This window comes from Hyperoodon ampullatus (assembly GCF_949752795.1).
Source record: "Hyperoodon ampullatus genome assembly, chromosome: 4".
Taxonomy (NCBI): domain Eukaryota; kingdom Metazoa; phylum Chordata; class Mammalia; order Artiodactyla; family Ziphiidae; genus Hyperoodon; species Hyperoodon ampullatus.
The window spans coordinates 142,041,740-142,059,088 of NC_136917.1; the positions used below are offsets into that span (position 1 = coordinate 142,041,740).

General features: G+C 43.4%; 2 protein-coding genes across 2 annotated transcripts in view; both read left to right on the forward strand.

Annotated features, from left to right (window-relative positions):
- Positions 1-9,145, forward strand: part of MROH2B (maestro heat like repeat family member 2B) — a gene marked incomplete at both ends in the record, with an annotated part of 67,393 nt that extends 58,248 nt beyond the window's left edge. Inside the window, 9 exon segments of the mRNA XM_079701613.1 lie at positions 362-435; positions 438-475; positions 1,341-1,487; positions 1,739-1,921; positions 6,083-6,238; positions 6,576-6,710; positions 7,385-7,487; positions 8,515-8,584; positions 9,040-9,145. Of these exon segments, the coding sequence (XP_079557739.1) occupies positions 362-435; positions 438-475; positions 1,341-1,487; positions 1,739-1,921; positions 6,083-6,238; positions 6,576-6,710; positions 7,385-7,487; positions 8,515-8,584; positions 9,040-9,145 (1,012 nt within the window).
- Positions 9,146-16,932: 7,787 nt separating this feature from the next.
- On the forward strand, positions 16,933-17,349 carry LOC307051311 (putative inactive deoxyuridine 5'-triphosphate nucleotidohydrolase-like protein FLJ16323; the record flags this gene model as incomplete). Its single annotated transcript, XM_079701614.1, has 1 exon — positions 16,933-17,349. One exon carries the CDS (start codon positions 16,933-16,935, stop codon positions 17,347-17,349), a length of 417 nt encoding a protein of 138 aa, XP_079557740.1.

Consider the following 17,349-nt stretch of genomic DNA (forward strand, 5'->3'; position numbering starts at 1 on the left):
ACTGAAGACAAAGTAAAAATGCAATGCAGGCAACTTCACTGACAGCAATTGATTCAGTAAGGACTTAGAGTCCAGGAGAAAAAAACAGGGAAGAAAGAGCAAAGGGGTTGGGAAGAGACAGTAGGATCAGCCCCAAACTCACCAACCCCGCAGAAAATAGTGATACAATGAACACTTTTAGGCAAACTACACTTCAGTCGGGCACTTGGATAGGCTATTATAAAGTTAAGCCTTGGTGCTCTTTCCTTTTTAACATTCCTTTTTGGGTAATTTAGTTTCCTGATACAGAAATAGACTAAAATGTCTTCCACTGTTTAGAAAGAAAAAAGTCTCTGCTGCAATGGGAGCCTTGGTTTTCTAGGAGCGTGGCAGTGTGGCAGCACAGAGTCATTCCAGACATCACGGAACAACTCTTCCCATCCCTGACCTCCTCCTCGGGAACTACCGGATAACGGGCACAGCTTTCTTCTCTGAGGCAAGGGAGCACAGCCATCCCAGTAGGCTTGTTGGGTCCCAGTTGGGTATTTCTCTCAGGAGTTCAGTGGGAATTTGAGCCACGGAAGAGGGACCCTCTCTGGGATCTTTGGCAATGGAGAGAGCCAGCTATTGCCAGAGACACAGTACCTGAGCAGAGAGAGGGAGAAAGAGAGAGGAAAAAGAACCCAGCCTCATCCTCTCCCTGCCCTCTGGTCTGCAGACATTAACTCCCAAGACAGAGGAGGGTAGAGAATCAACCTGGAAGGGACAAAACAAAATGCAACCAACAAATATATTATGGTCCTTTCAAACTCTGGGATAAAGGCTGACCCAGCCAAAGCAAAGAAGGAAATTGTCAGTAACTCCTGTTTTCCCTGCTCCATGTTTCCATTTAGATTAGAAATACCTTCTTAACTAGGTATTTTGGTTTTCATCACCACATAACCTTCACCTGTGGGGTGCTCACTTCTAGAGCTTAGTTCCTGCCAGACGTTTTTTTGTTGTTGTTGTTGTTTTTTTTGCGGTGCGCAGGCCTCGCACTGTTGTGGGCTCTCCCGTTGCGGAGCACAGGCTCCGGACGCACAGGCTCAGCGGCCATGGCTCACGGGCCCAGCCGCTCCACGGCATGTGGGATCTTCCCGGACCGGGGCACGAACCCGTGTCCCCTGCATCGGCAGGCGGACTCTTAACCACTGCGCCACCAGGGAAGCCCCCTGCCAGACATTTGAATTCACCCGAGGGCTCCCTCCTCTGCGCCACAAGCAGCTGGGGCCCTACTCTTTAATCATAGCTATAATGCCTTTGGAACTCTCCTGAAGGGAGGCCCTTCCCTGAACTAAAGGGGAGGAGTGTGTCACTTTCAGCTCATGAAGGAGCCAATCCTTTGGAAGCATGGGAATCTACGGGATGTGCTGATCTTGATGGATCAGAGGGCCTGGGACTCCAACACCATTCTGAAGCAAACGGCCATCCGAGGGCTCGGTAATACCGCTTCTGGAGCCCCTCACAAGGTAAAAGGAGTTTGGGGGGGGACACAAAATAGTTCATCTAAGTAGAGTTTTAAAATAATTATTTACTAACCCACACCCTGTGGTTGCATAGAAATTAAGTGAAAATCCAAATAAGTTGCTGAAGTGGTGGCTCTTGGGTTGAAGGACACGTGACCCTAAGAGAATGTCAATCCCCTTGTCTGGGGTCTCCTACCCTATTCCAGATACATATAGAACAATTTTCAAGATTAAGAGACCTTATTTCAAAATAGGTAAAGAAGCACAAGCAGATAATGTTAGAATCTATCATCAGAGGCCTCTATCACCTAGCCCGCACCGAGGTGGTCTGTGAAAGCTTGAAGGCTCTAAAAAAGATCCTGGAGCTGCTCACAGACCGAGATGTAAGCTTCTACTTCAAAGAAATAGTGCTGCAAACAAGAATCTTCTTTGAAGACGTAAGTGAGCCTGTTTAGGAATCTTCCCTCCCCAGAAGTGAGTTCAGGTAGTGCTTGTAGCAGAAAGAGGTTCAGGTGGTGCTTGTGGCAGACAAGTTCGGTGTTCATTTGCATGCCTTGGCCTGCCCTAGAGATCACCTGCCCCAGAGGTCACCTATCCCGGGGATCACCTGCCCCAGAGGTCACCTGCCCTAGAGATCACCTGCCCTGGAGATCACCTGCCCCAGAAGTCACCTGTTCAATTCCTGTGCAGCCTGTTGGCTTCCTGTGTGTCTGCCTGAGGGTATTCTCTGGCCCATGAATCATGACTGGTTTGAGCAAGGTGGGCCGGATGTGTTGGGAAAGGACCCTCAAACAACAAGAAAAGAGAGTTTGTAGATAAACTCCCTGGCTTCCTCACCCCTCAGAAGGACGGTGCTCCACTTGCCCATAAGGGTACCACACTCACTAATGTTCCCTTTCGTAGCTCTCCTCTCTTGCCTATCATGCTTCCTGGGTCCACCTCCCAGATAAGTGACTTACACCTAAATCCCCATCTCAAAGTCTGCTGTTGGGATGAACCGGTTTGCAGGGTAAAAATAGAGACACAGATGTAGAGAACAAATGATGGACACCAAGGGGGGAAACAGGGGGTGGGGGGGATGAACTGGGAGATTGGGATGGACATATATACACTAATATGTATAAAATAGAGAACTAATAAGCTGCTGTATAAAAAATTAATAAAGTTCAAAAATTCAAAAAAATGAAAAAGAAATCTGCTGTTGGGGGCACACAGCTTATGACAGTACTCCCTACAGGGCTAGATGTTATTGCCTCCAACACTACCTTTTCCACGTGCAAGATTTCACAGACTCAAAATGCTTGCGCGATTCATTTCATCCAGGAGTCAGTAAACTGCCCCATGGCTCATCGGCCAAATTCGACCCGGAGCATCTTTTTGTAAATGAAGTGTTATTGGAACACAGCCATGCTCATTGGTTACATATTATCTATGGCAGCTTTCACACTTCATCCCACAGAGCTGATTAGTTGTTACAGAAACCGTGTGGCCCGCAAAGTCTAAATTATTCAGTTTGGTCTTTTACGGAAAAATTTTGTCAACCCCTGACATGGTTTATAGCCCTCATTTCAAAAAAGATCAGTCGGGCTTCCCTGGTGGCGCAGTGGTTGAGAGTCCACCTGCCGATGCAGGGGACACGGGTTCATGCCCCGGTCCGGGAAGATCCCACATGCCGTGGAGCGGCTGGGCCCGTGAGCCATGGCCACTGAGGCTGCGCCTCCAGAGCCTGTGCTCCACAACGGGAGAGGCCACAGCAGTGAGAGGCCCGCGTACCGCAAAAAAAAAAAAGTCAGTCAACACAATCCTAGGCAAAGGAAGGTCATTTTTCTTTATACCTTCTGGGAAACCAGATTTTATTATTTCGTTTTGGTTTATTCACTGACATCAATGTAAAAATCTTGGTTTATTCACTGACATCAATGTAAAAATCTATTTCATATCTAACTGAAGCCTATTTTTTGTGATCTAAACCTGTCTGCTCCTGTTATGTGGTCAGAGGAGATGGAAATTTCTGGCTGCCTCCTCCAATGCATCCTTCTTAAACATTAAGGCTTTATTAAATTACCTATTCACCTGATAGTCTCCAGACTGAAAAGTCCTTATTTCCTTCATTATTTACCATAAACTTAATTTTTCAGCTCCTTAAATATTTTACAAGCCAGTGACTGTGTTGTATCCCTAAATGAGACCTGAGAAGTATTGAATAGAATCTAAAGAAAAGTTGCCTCTCAAATCCAATCCTTTCCTATTTATTCACTCCAAATTTTTTTAATCTTGCCCTTTCTTCCTGACTCTTTAGCAATTTATTAACTACACCAACCTCCAGACTGCAGTCTGCAACACATGCCCTCAGTCAATCGTCCTCCAGTGTTGTATTTTTCAGTTTCTCTTGTTTGTGTACTAGCCTAAACCTGGCCTTTGAGAGCAGCTTTCTGCTGGTTTCCAACTATTTACTCCAGTGTACCAATATTTACTTTTAATTCTCATCTTGTCCCCAAAATTACTTACTGGGCTCTCACTCAATTTAGTATCTTCTGTAAAATAATGAAGATGTTCTTTTTTTCATGACACAAATAATTGATGACAATCTTTAACAACAAAGGGTTAAAGTCAGCCCTACAGAGCCCCACCTGTTAGGTTTCCCTGGACTGTTGTTGATCCAATGATAGTAACTCTCTTGGATCTGAGCCTCCAATAATCACAAGTCCATCTACAAGTTTTGCAGTCAAGAGAATATTTCTCAGTCTTAATGCATAAGAAAAAAAAATAACTAAAGTCTATCTGGTTGTTAGGTTAGACCTTTCACATTCCTAATAGGTATCAATTTCATCACATTTGCATAAACGTAAAGTTTGACAAAAATTGAGTCTTAGTCATGACATGCTATTTACAGTCCTATAACGCACTTTCTGCAAATATATTCAACTATGATACTTTGCCCCTATATTTTTCTGTAGATTAAGCATACAATTCTGTAATCTCTAAGTTTTCCCTTTCTTCTCTTCAATATTTAAGTACTTTCTTGAAAATCTAAAAATATGGCTACACTTTGAAAAAGTGGTACAACAGAAAATATGGCTGCTGTCCCATGCTCCAGGACCTGCTCACTGCTATTTCCCATGCTGGCACCTGAGTAAAACTTTAATATCTCTCCCAGCACCCAAAACACTTTACCCCTTCTCTTTTCTGTTTTTTCATCATCCCAATTGGTTGATTCTCCCTTGACCTATCATTAGGTCTTTGATTTTAGAAAATTCAGAGGACTCTTAAGTAAATACCTCTCTACCTTTTAGATACTTTGTTACTGGTTTGTTTTCTTTTTCTAAAAAGAGATCCTTAAAAAATATACCTTGACCTTACTCCTAGTACATTTAAAGAACGGTTCTACTTATATTTCCCTTCTATGAGGTCACACCTCATGTTATTCAATTAACTTTTCTAGCCTTTTCCTAACAACCCATCTTTATTTTTTTATGGAAGATCTTTGTTAACTTCCTTTTTCATGGCATTTTTGTGTATGTGCCCAGTTCTCAGACATTTTATTTTGCCATCAAAATAAACTCCTCTATCTTCTCCCCGTCATACTCATAGGAGTGCTTTTTTATTGGCCCTTGTTTGTTGCTAATCTAAATAATATTCTGGGGAATTCCCTGGTGCTCCAGTGGTTAGGGCTCTGCACTTCCACTGCAGTGGGCATGGGTTCGATCCCTGGTCAGAGAACTAAGATCCTGCATGCAGCGAGGCGCAGCCAAAATTATTTTTTTAATTTTTAAAATAAATAAATAATATTCTGCTACTCAAAATGGCTTTTCCTCTCATCCCTCTGCCTTTCTATGGGTATTTTAAACTAGTTTTCTAGATACCCCCCCAGAAAAAGAATACTTCCAGAAAATTCACCAGAACTCTGAATCATATCAACAAAGTGTCTGACATAACAGAAAGCCATCTTTCTCCACCACCTTACCCTTTGGTTCTAAAAAGCATTGCCATACTCTGGTTTCTCTTCAGATCGCATACATCCTTCATCTTTTACTAAAAAGCACTGCCCACCCTCTTGGACAAAAAGCAAGGCAGTTCCATAACTTCACATACAAGAGTAGGGCTAAGCACTTGTTTATCTGCTCTCTCTCTCTGAGACACAAGGCCCAAATTTCTGAGCTTCCTGTAATCCCTTTGGAAAGTATTTGGGATCTTGGAGAAGAGTCTTCAGCCTTGGGCAATTAAGATCAGAGGCCCCATAACTCCAGGCTAATGGCGCAATCAGGCTAATTTGTACAAAGTACAGAACAAACAAGCGCCCTCCCCGGCCTTGTGCTGCCAGTACTCCCTGTTTCTCCCTGTTTATTACTCCTGTGGTCACATTTCCCCACTAGCTCGTCAGAGTCAGAAACGAAGTCTCCAGCTCTAAATTCATGTCGTGTGGGTAGAGAGCTGCTGGGAAACAAAAGGCATTCTTGGGACACCCAGGGGCTATGCCAAAGGTGCGCCAGGGCTCCAGCCTGCCTTTACGGAAGTGGGAAAGGGCGGGTAGGGTAGGGGTACCAGCTGGGAATGGCCTATGTGGAGGACTCACCCACAACACGTATCTGTCACCACAGGAGCAGGATGATGTGAGGCTGACTGCCGTCCTCTTATTTGAGAATCTGGCATCCCTAACAGGAAGAAGGTGGAAGATTTTTTTTGCTGAGGAAATAAAAAAGAGCATGATTTCATTCCTTCTCCACCTCTGGGATCCCAATCCCAAGATTAGAACTGTAAGTGGCCCTTGCACAGACACCTGCACCTCCTCCTCTCCCCATGGCCGAGAGGGTGCCGGGAAGCCTGGTCTAGCTGGACCAGAAGCCAGGTCTGAAGGCACCACTCGCAAATGAACCTGAAAACCAATTTTCCCATCCTGGGTGCCTTTCTGCCATCACTTCCCGAGTTTGCGCTTCCATCTTTGAAACTGGGAAGGTGGCAGCACTGACTGTAAAGCCCTCACATCACTGACTATTACTGCTCCTTTCCCAACCCACAACCAGTCAGTGTGTCTTCCCATCTGGAAGGGGAGCCAACATTATGGACTGTGATGCAAGAAACTCTGTTTTTCAGGCTTGCCGTGATGTCCTGATCATCTGCATTCCTTTTCTGGGCCTCCAGGAACTCTATGGGGTATTAGATCATCTCCCTAATGGTCAGGATCTACCAAGGGCCAGGGATTTCTACAGGCAATTCTGTGCGAACCTGGTGAGTGTGCAGTAGGTGCTGCTTCCAAAAAAATGCAGGCCAAGAGTCCAGGCAAATCCCAGAAGGCAAAGAGCATAGCAAGGAATCCTAGCCAGAGCCGGAACCATCTGGGAAGGACAGCAGTGATTCTGGGTATCCTGTCATATCACCTTCTGCTCTGTCCCCAAGTCCCAACTGGGATCTGTTCTCGATTCCTGAAACTCATCTGTTGATTAGCCCTATAAGCCCCAGTGCCACCCTGACTAAATTTAGAATGAACTAGCTGTAACACACCTTCCAACAGAACAATTAATGGCTGTATGCGTGCTCACTCCTTTAGATGTCCCTTCTAAGGGCCTATAGGATGCTGAATTTTGTAAAGTGTCGCTTCTCAGTTGTCCTCTTTTTTTTTTTTAATTTTATTGAAGTACACAACTATACGTTACAATATTGTGTTAATTTCTGCTGTACAGCAAAGTGACTCAATTATACATATATATATTCTCTTCATATTCTTTTCTATTATGGTTTATCACAGGATATTGAATACAGTTCCCTGTGCTATACAGTAGGACCTTGTTGTTTATCCATCCTATATATAATAGTTTGCATCAGCTACCCCAAACTTCCAGTCCTTCCCTCCCCTACCCCCGCCCCCTTTCAGTTGCCCTCTTTGTAACACACATCTCTTCCAGGCAAAGAAAACCCAAGAAATCCTGTGGATCCTCCACACACACTCATTCACCTTCTTCAGCAGCAGCTGGGAGCTGATCAGAAGTGCGGCCACCAAACTCACAGGTGAGGGCATGTCCACGCTCTCCACTCACAGGTGTGCTCTTTGCCATCCACTTTTGCTTTGCCTGGAAGCTACCCCAGCGTGAATGCCGATATGACTGGGAAGACCAAAAAAAAAAAAAAAGAAAAACAGGAAAGCCAGAAAGAATCCATTTGACGTCTTACAACATCTTCCCTCAAAAGAACCTGTTTTCTTTGCAAACTTACAGTAACAGCTTCTGAATTGCCAACACTCACTTTCTTTCCATCAGACCACTGGGTCCTTCATGCTTCTTCTGGTTCCAAGTCATTGCTCCTTCTTTTCCCCAAGTCTTTGATCCAAGCCTGCTGCCCCTGCCTAAGTGTTTTCCTTTGCATCATCCTTTAATATAAACCACAGTCAACCTTCTAAGCTCAGTTCGAGCTGAGAGCTTTAGCAGTGATGTGATAATAGTGCAAAGTGTGTGGGCGGGGGACCAGCGGACCTTGGCTCTGCTGTGTGATTCTGGACAAGGCACTTAATTTCTCTGTGCTGCCTCTTTGTCTGATCTATAAAATAAAAGAGGAAAGTAAATGAATCTCTGAGGATCCTTCTGTTAGGAAATTCTAAGTCTTATCATGAAACGCGTTCCAACTAATCCAGCCCCCAGCAAATAGGCCCACTTGGTTGGCCACATTTAAGATTGAGTTAAAACCTAAGGATTCCTTACTGGATCATGTAGAGGATCCCCCTAACCACACTGTAACTTTTTGGAAGACAGGGACCATAGCTTACTCACGTTTGAAACCCTGACAACTGGCGCCCCCTGGAGGACACGGTGTGAGCTTTCCCAAATACATGGTGGGTGAGTGACCACTTCCAGACGTGGCACTCAAGACCCCATAGACATCACCCTCACATCATCCTGGGGGTGCAAAGGGAGTCTATAGCTTGTGCATTCACTAGCTAGATCACTTAACTTCTTACCAGGTGCAGAGTGTGCCCCGACCTGCTTTCCATGGCCTGTTCCTCTACAGTGAAATCAGTAACTTTCTCTCCTGTTGATTTTAGACACCGTTGTTCTCAATTTGACCTACCAATATGTGGAGTTAATAGACAGAGAACAGCTGACCACACGTGAGTACCAGCCCTAGTTTCTGCCCAGAGCACTGTTACATTCTTAGAGAAAGAGAAACGAATGCTGCTCCAAGTCCCATGTCAGCCGTAAAATCGTAGTGTAAAATTGTAGTGCACCCCGTTATCAATCGTCTCTGATACTCCCTAGATACTGGAATTTCTCCAGAGTGTAAGGTGACCCCCAGCTCCATCCCACTGCAGGCATCATTCCCAACAGACTTCGATTTTCCAATTGTTTATAAACCTACTGCTCACAAGGTCAGGATCTTCTCTTCCCTTATTTCAGTGTTAAAACAGATGCTCAATTTGTGGATCCAAATCCTACCTCTTAGGGTAAAACGTGAGCATGGGGGCCTGAGCCCCACCCAGCACTGACCCTCAGTGGGAGCCTTTCTGTGCTGCACAGCTTGGGCCTTGGCTTTCTTCATTCACTGGACATTGCTATTCTCTCCATTTCAGGGCTCCAAGCACTCGACAAGACCCCTGCATGAGTGTCCAGAGAGCAGCCGAAGCTGCCTTGCAGACCCTCCTAAGAAGGTGCAAAGAGATGAGCATCCATCCATAAACCATCAGGAAATAAACTGCTAGGCCTTTTCTACAACTGACTCCTGTCTTCATCCTCATAACTCACAGACTTGCAACATCTTGAGGAAAAAGATGGCACCTAGTGTGGGGATGTTGAACTGGTGGTATCTTCCTTACCCTCCAGGCTCTCCCTGGTGCCTTCTGTTAGCAAAAAGCACGCCCACCAATTCACTTGAGGAATAACTTGTGATTTGAGCGGTGACAGCCCCATGGCTTTGCATAGGACAGCCCTCTATCTTGGGAAGCTTACATCCCAGCAGGTATCAAAAAATGACAGAACATGAAACAATTCTGCCACCATTAAGAAGAGAACCACTGCTATCTTCCACACGGAGCCCTTTTGTCTCACATCTTTGCCAGCTTTGGCCTACTACTCACACTCTTTTCTCTCTAAAGAACAGTCTTACGACAAACTTTAACCTGCCTGTTCTTAAGCTGTAATTTATGTGTCGAGACTGTGTCAGGTACTTTTCTACAAAAGCCCCTTTCTGACATTTTACTAAATCTCATAGTTTCCTTTCCATTTTTATCCTAGAACATGGATCCCTTTGAACTGTGTGTATGCGGGTGCGCATGTGTTAACCTTCGTAGCATCCGAATAATAACTCTTCACTCTTTTTTCACAATGCACACCTGAAAGGTTACATACGGGAAATCATGTACAGACAAAGAAGTTTCTAACACAGAGCCTGGGACTCATTTAACACCACCGCTATCAGGATCATTCATGAGCAACATTATTTTTTTGCTATTATTTTTATCTTATTGACATTTAAATTCCAAACACTGAGCTCAAGTATATGCTGGCCCTTTGTTCAGATTTTTGAAATAAAGATAAATGGACAGACAGCTTTAAGGGTGCAATGTATTTAACATTGCACATTAAATAATTAGAGAAAATCTAAGGGGTGGCATAACTATATACCTTTATACATTTAGTAGCACACGTATAGGGACAAGCCATGCAATTGGAGGAAAAAACCTGTTCAGGACCGAACAGAGAGGTCCTTGGCTGCTGACAGAATCTCGCCTTAACTTCAGACTTGAGAAAAACCAGGAGTCTGTCAGCATACAAAAACCACTGAATTCAGGACAAACAGTAACAGGATATTAAGGAATTGGCTCTGGCCAGTTGGGATTGTGGAGGCCAGTCTGAAGTAAGCAGGGTTGGCTGGAGGCTGGAAATGTTGCAGCTCAAGTCCAGGATCTGTAGATTAGAACAGCAGTCTAGAGACAGAATGGTTAGTGCATTCTTCGAAGATCCCCAGTTTTCCAAACAAGTTCTAGGATGCTTTACTCAAACAGCAGCAACTTATTAAACTGATGTTCCTCTTTATAAACCCCTATTACCTATATTCTAACCCCTTCATCCCCAAGCTCTTTGGGAAAGCATCTTTTGTTTCTACAAAACATTTTAAGGACCAAAGGAATCTTTTAGGTCAGAGATTTTAGGCCAGAGTCCCATTTATTCATTCACTTAACAAATATTTGTTGACTGCCTATAATTTACAAGGCACTGTTATAACCACTAGGGCTACAATCGTGAGGAAAAAAATAGAAAAATTCTATCCTCATGGAGCTTATACTCTATGACATCTGTATAGAAATACCAGAGGATGGAGCCAGCCTCCAAGATGGCTCCATGATTCCTTCCTCCTGATGGCTATGTACCCCCCTCCCACAGTGAACAGAAATGCCCTGTGCAATCAATACAATAGTTCAGAAATAACAGTGTGACTTCCAAGCCAAGGTCATAAATCGTATTGCACTCTCTTGAATCACTCACTCTGGGGGAAGCCAGCTGCCAACATAAGGACACTCAAGCGGCCCACAAAGGTCCATGTGGCCAAGAATTGACGCCTCCTGCAAACAACCAGAGCTAACTTACTAGGCTCGTTAATAAGCCATCTTGGAAATGGATCCATGAGCCCCGGGTAAAGCTTCAGATGACTGAAGCCTCAGTTGACACACTGACTGGACTATGGGATAAAAGACAGACTGCCCAATTAAATTTGAATTACAGGTTAACGATGAGTAATTTTTTTTAGTAAAAGTATGTCCTGATTATTGCATGGGGCACACTTCTACTAAAGAATTATTTATCATTTTTCTCAAATTCAATTTTAACTGAGCATCTTATATTTTTATTTGCTAAATCAAGCAACCCCAGTGCAATCTAACGGGAGTCCTGAGCCAGAATCACTGAGCTAAACCACTCCTGAATTCCTGAACCACAAAACTGTATGAGATAATAAATCCATGTTGTCTTAAGGCACGAAGCTTTAAGGTAATTTGCTATGCACCAGTGGATAACTATTACACAGAAAGTCTGTGATTCCACTTAAAGTCGTATGCAAATTTCTGTGCATAATTGCATAGGTATATTTTCTGGGTAATGGCTTTGATTAAATTCTTAATGGAGTCAGAAGCTATTCCCAAGCATAACATATATGAAACAGAGCAAGAAAAAGAAGGCAAGAGACGCGGGTTTAGTTGACCTCCTTGGCGGGTTAAGTCAAATGACATTTCCAATAGAAATTTCTGCAATGACGGAAATGTTCTATATTTGCACTGGCCAATATGGTGGCCACTAGCCACGTGTGGCAACTGAACACTTGAAATGTGGCTAGTCCATCGGAGGAATTAAGCTTTTAATTTTAAATTTAAGTAGCCATATGTAGCTAGTAGCTACAGTACTGCACAAGACAATATCAGAACATGGGGCAAAGAGTCATAACAGAATTTGGGCTGAGCCACCCAGAACCTTAGGACGTTCTCAAAAAGTATAAATTCACTGACACAAGACCTTGTCTGATACTTCTTTATATATCCACCCCCACTATTACTCTCCATCCATCCTAGCAACCAGCAGAGCCTTCCTTATCATTGATTGGTGGAAATTAGGTACAATGGCCCCAAGAAACACGCATCACAGCTAAATCTTTGTCTAAACCCTAATCTTAGAAGGATTCACCCTGACAAGAATTTCTGAGTCTCTTTTTATCATATTCCAGCTTCACCCCTTACTAGCTGTGTGACTTGGGAAAATCATTTTACCTCTCTGTACTTCAATTTCCACATCTGTAAATTGAGATCATAATTATCTACCTCAAGGTGCTATTGGGAAGATTAAATGTATTAATGTACATGTAAAGCACTTAGAAACCCTGTACAGAATCATTTTTAAGCAAATGTTAACTACACAATGTAAATATTAATATAGTAACACATTTATTATTAGAATCACAAATTTTAACATAAACTCAGCAACTGGCATATAAAGTCAGCTGATTATCTTACCCCACGTGGCCACGTTCCTGGCTCGGCAAACGTTGCTGCCCTTCTTGAGAGCATGTAGACAAGGCGGCCCCTCTAGTCAGAGGATCCCAGCTCAGCTGCTCTGGCGGCCTCTTTCTGACTGCAATTCCGCATTGCAGCCTTCTTACTTGCTGTCTTATCATACAGAATAAGCCACAGTCAGGCTGTGTCGCAGGGGAAATTTAGACCTATTTGCTCTCCCCAGCAATTATCTCTCGTAATCCCTCCCAACCACTACCTTCCGCTCTCAAAGAGTTGCCCCCGCCCCCCTTGATGCCTCTCTTTCTGTCAGTCCTCCACTGGCCTCCATGCTTCGTCTCTATGGTTCAAACACAGCCATGTTACTTGGGGCGGAGAGACTTACTGAGGGTCTTAGGGAAAGAGAGTTCTAGAGAAAAATTATGTTCAAGAACTCGTGAAGAAATTACAGATTTGTTTTTCATTGTTACTCCTGCTGCTTGCCTCACTATTATTTGCACATGTAATTGTTTTTCAACTTGTGTTTACTTTAGGATAGAGAACGATGTTCACAGACTGCTTAATGGGCCAGCGCTACTTTGAAGCGTTCTGAATCACATTATTTTGCAATTCAGCGCTCTGCCCTTTAACCCAACAATAAGAGCCAGTGTTCTGCTGGTAAATCAGGGACGTTTAGCTTGGCTGACCTTGCTAAGAAGGCAGTTTTACCAGAAAAGAGGAAAATAAAAAATCACAGATGGGAAGAAAGAAATAGGCTTCCAAAGAAAGAAGCCAGGGGGATTGCTTCATTGGAATTGTCCCCTTACCGCTAGTTTTAAAAGTTAAAATCAAGACCAGGCACTTCTTCTGGAGACCTCAAGAGACTCCAAGATTGCAGCAAAGTATTTTCTAAAAGTGTTTTATTATCACTTGATTTAGTCCCCAACCCTGCCACTCTCCTTCAGATTACCTAAGTATAAAACTAGAGAATGCATGTCAGTCACACATGGTAGCATCCTGTGAGCTAATCAGGGGCTTTGATCTACACCCCTGACAGAAAGCAACTCTCTGACAAGCAATCTTCTATAGCTGCAGTCTGGGAATTATCATTTCTTGGAATTTCTCTTTCTTTCTAATTTACTGCAGGTATCCCTAAGACTGGGAGAGTAGAAAACATGGGTAGAGTCAGGAGCAACATGAGGGAAAGACAGTGGGGTTCATTACAAAAATGTACGTGTGTTTGTGTACATATAAAAATCACCAAGTCATGACCTGAGAAATGGCGTTTACTTCTTACCTCTACTTTGTCAAACTTTATTTATCAAAAAAAAAACAATCTTACTTATTTGTATTCCTTCTGGACACACTGTCCTGGATTTTATTTATTGAATTATGTGGTTATCCTGAAAGCAAGATAAATTTGGAGAGCACGATTTTCTAAATATATGTGACTCATAGTTTCTTTTTCAATTTGGGAGCCACCAAAAGACACAAGAAATCCTTCCTTCTACCTTACCTACCACTTCCTCCAAATATTCTGAGGTAAATCTTGAGGATTAAATTGACCAATGCCCTAACACCTCAGTTGAACATTGGTCAAAAAGAAGCTGAATCTTAAAAATGGGAAACCTGGAGAATTGCTTATTAGTCTGCAGGAGAGTTTAACCAGGACTTTTAAAATTTTTCTGGGAAAGATGGGGGAGTTGAAATTTATCTTTACCTTGAGTCCAGTGGAATTATAAGAAAGTCATTAATTATCCCACATCCAGCCCTCAGTGACTCTGCTTAGGGCCGGGATGGTGAGAATGTGCCAGACCTGTGGATGGAGGTAGACAGGCCTGTGGGGCCATTATCCAGTCTGTAACTTCCATAGAGGATGGAATGGAGCCCCGTGACAATAGCAGAAAGGTGTTACTAAGAGATGAAGATGGCTACATAGCAAAGGGCCAAATATTGAATGACAAATCAGGTTCCACTATATCTGGAAGACACGGGGTAGCCAGAAGAAGTTCTTGAACAAGGTAATAAAATAATAACTTAGTATTTTAGCATGTAATTACCAGAGTAGATAAACTGGTAAGTCAGACAGTAGGTGATAGACTTTTGGACTCAGGAAATATTATAAAAAGAAATGACAGGGTGGTAAATTACTAGTAAGGAGATTGAATCAGTAATCAAAAACCTCCCAACAAATAAAAGTCTAGGGCCAGATGTCTTCTCCAGTGAATGCTACCAAACATTTAAAGGAGAGTCAATACAAATCTTTCTCAAAAGCTTCCAAAAAATAGAACACTTCCAAACTCATTTTATGAGGCCTGCATTAACCCAATACCAAAAGCAGACAAGGATGCTACAGGAGAGGAAAGTTACAGACCAATATCCCTGATGAATATAGATGCAAAAGTCCTCAGCAATATATTAGCAAATCAAGTTCAACATTATATTAAAAGGATCATATATCATGATATGCTTGAGTGAGATTTATGGCATAACTTAGTTCATAGGAATCTAGATCAACTTTCTCTTCTCTGAAATATCATGTCAACCAACTGCATTGATGACATGCTGAGTGGACCTAGTGAACAAGAAATAGCAACTACTCTAGACTTATTGATAAGATATTTGTATGTTAGAGGTTGGGAAATAAATCTGACTAAACTGAGAGTATCTCAGTGAAATTTCTAGGGGTCCAATGGTGTGGGGCCATGTGGAGACATCCCATCTACAGTGAAGGATAAGATGTTGCATCCTGCCACTCCTACAAACAAGAAAAGCACAACGTCTAGTGGGCCTCTCACTTCACAGCAAAAAAAAAAAAAAAAAAAAAAAAAAAAAATGCTGCAACAGGCCTTAGTATTTTGGAGCCAAGCCCTGCCATCCTCTGCAAATAAATACTCTTCTTTCAAGAAACAACTCTTGGCTTGCTACTAGGCCTTAGTAGAGACTGAACACTTAATTGTGGGCCACCAAGTTACCATGTGAGCTGAGCTGTCCATCATGAACAGGGTGTTATCTGACCCACCATGCCAGAAATTTGGGCATGCACAGAGGTACTCCATCATCGAATAGAAGTGATGTATATGTGATTGGCCTGAGCAGGCCAAACGGCATAAGTAAGTTATGTGAAGAACTGATGCAAATGCCTATAATCCTTACTCCTGCTACACTGCCTTCTCTCACCCATGTTCACCTATGGCCCCATGATACACGATGAGCACCATGATTAGCTTACAAAGGAAGAGAGAACTCATGCCTGGTTTACACATGGGTCTGCACAATATGCAGCCACGACCCATGAGCAGACCACGGTGACACTACAGACCCTTCTCTGAAAACAGCAGTGAAGGGAAATCCTCCCAGTGGACAGAACTTTGAGCAGGGCCCCTCATTGTCCACTTTGCTTGGAAGGAGCAGTGGTCAGACGTGTGACTATATACAGATTCCTGGGCTGTGTCCCATGATTTGGCTAGATAGTCAGAGACTTGGAAAGACTTGATTGGAAAATTGGTGCCAAGAAAATATAAGGAAGAGGAACATGGATAGACCTCTCTGAATTTTCCAAAAATATGAAGATATTTGTGTCCCATGTAAATATTCACCAAAATGTGACCCCAGCAGCAGAGGGCTTTCATAATCAAGTAGAGAGAATGACTTGCTCTGTGGAACTGGTCAGCCTCTTTCCCCAGTCATTCCCATCATAACCCAATGGGCTCATGAATAAAGTGGCCATCGTGGCAGGGATAGAGGTCATGCTTAGACTCAGCAACATGGAGTTTCATTCACTAAGGCTGACCTGGCCACAGTCACCACTGAGTGACCAGTCTGCCAGCAGCAGAGACTAACACTGAGTCCTCAGTACAGCACCATTCCCCAGGGTGATCAGCTAGCTACCTGATGGCACATTGATTACATTGAACAAAGCATCTATTATGGAAGGGGTAGTGTTTTGTTCTCACTGAAATTGACACTAAGCGTGCATATGGATTTGCCTTCTCTGCATCCAATGCTTCTGCTAAGACTACCATCTGTGGACTTACAGAATGTCTTATCCACTGTCGTGGTATTCCACACATCATTGCTTCCAATCTAGGAACTCACTTCATAGCAAGTGCTGCAATGGGCACATGCTCATGGAATTCACTGGTGTTACCATGTTCCTCACCATCCTGAGACAGCTGGTTTGACAGGATAGTGGAATGGACTTTTGAAGATTTAGTTACAGTTCCAGCTAGGTGGCAATACCTTGCACGGCTGGGGCAAGAATCTGCAGAAGATTGTATATGCTCTGAATCAACACTCAATGTATGGTGCTCTTTCTCCCATCCACTATTCAGAAATCCAAGAACCAAGGGATGGAAATGTGAGTGACATCACTCACCCACTGGCATCACTCACTGTTATTATCCCTTGTAATCCATTAGCAAAATTTTTGCTTTCTCCTCCCATGATCTTATGCTCTGCTGGCCTAGAAGTCTTAGTTCCAGAGGGTAAATGCTTCCACCAGGAGACACAAAAATGATTCCATTGAATGGGAAGTTAAGACTGCCACCTGGCTGCTTTGGGCTCTTCAGGCCTCTGAATCAACAGGCAAGGAAGGAAGTAACTGGGCTGACTGGAGTGACTGATCCTGACTACCGAGGAGAAATTGGACTACTACTCCATAGTGGAGGTAAGGAAGAGTATGTCTGGGATACAGGAGATCCTTTAGGGCCTCTCTTAGTGATACCATGCCCTGTGATTAAGGTCAATGGAAAACAACAACATCCCAATCCAGGCAGGACTACTAATGGCCCAGACCATTCAGGAATGAAGGTGTGGGTCACTGCATCATGTAAAGAACCACAAGTAGCTGAGGTGCTTGCTGAAGGCAAAGGGAATACAGATCTGGTAGCTGAAGAAGAGAGTTAA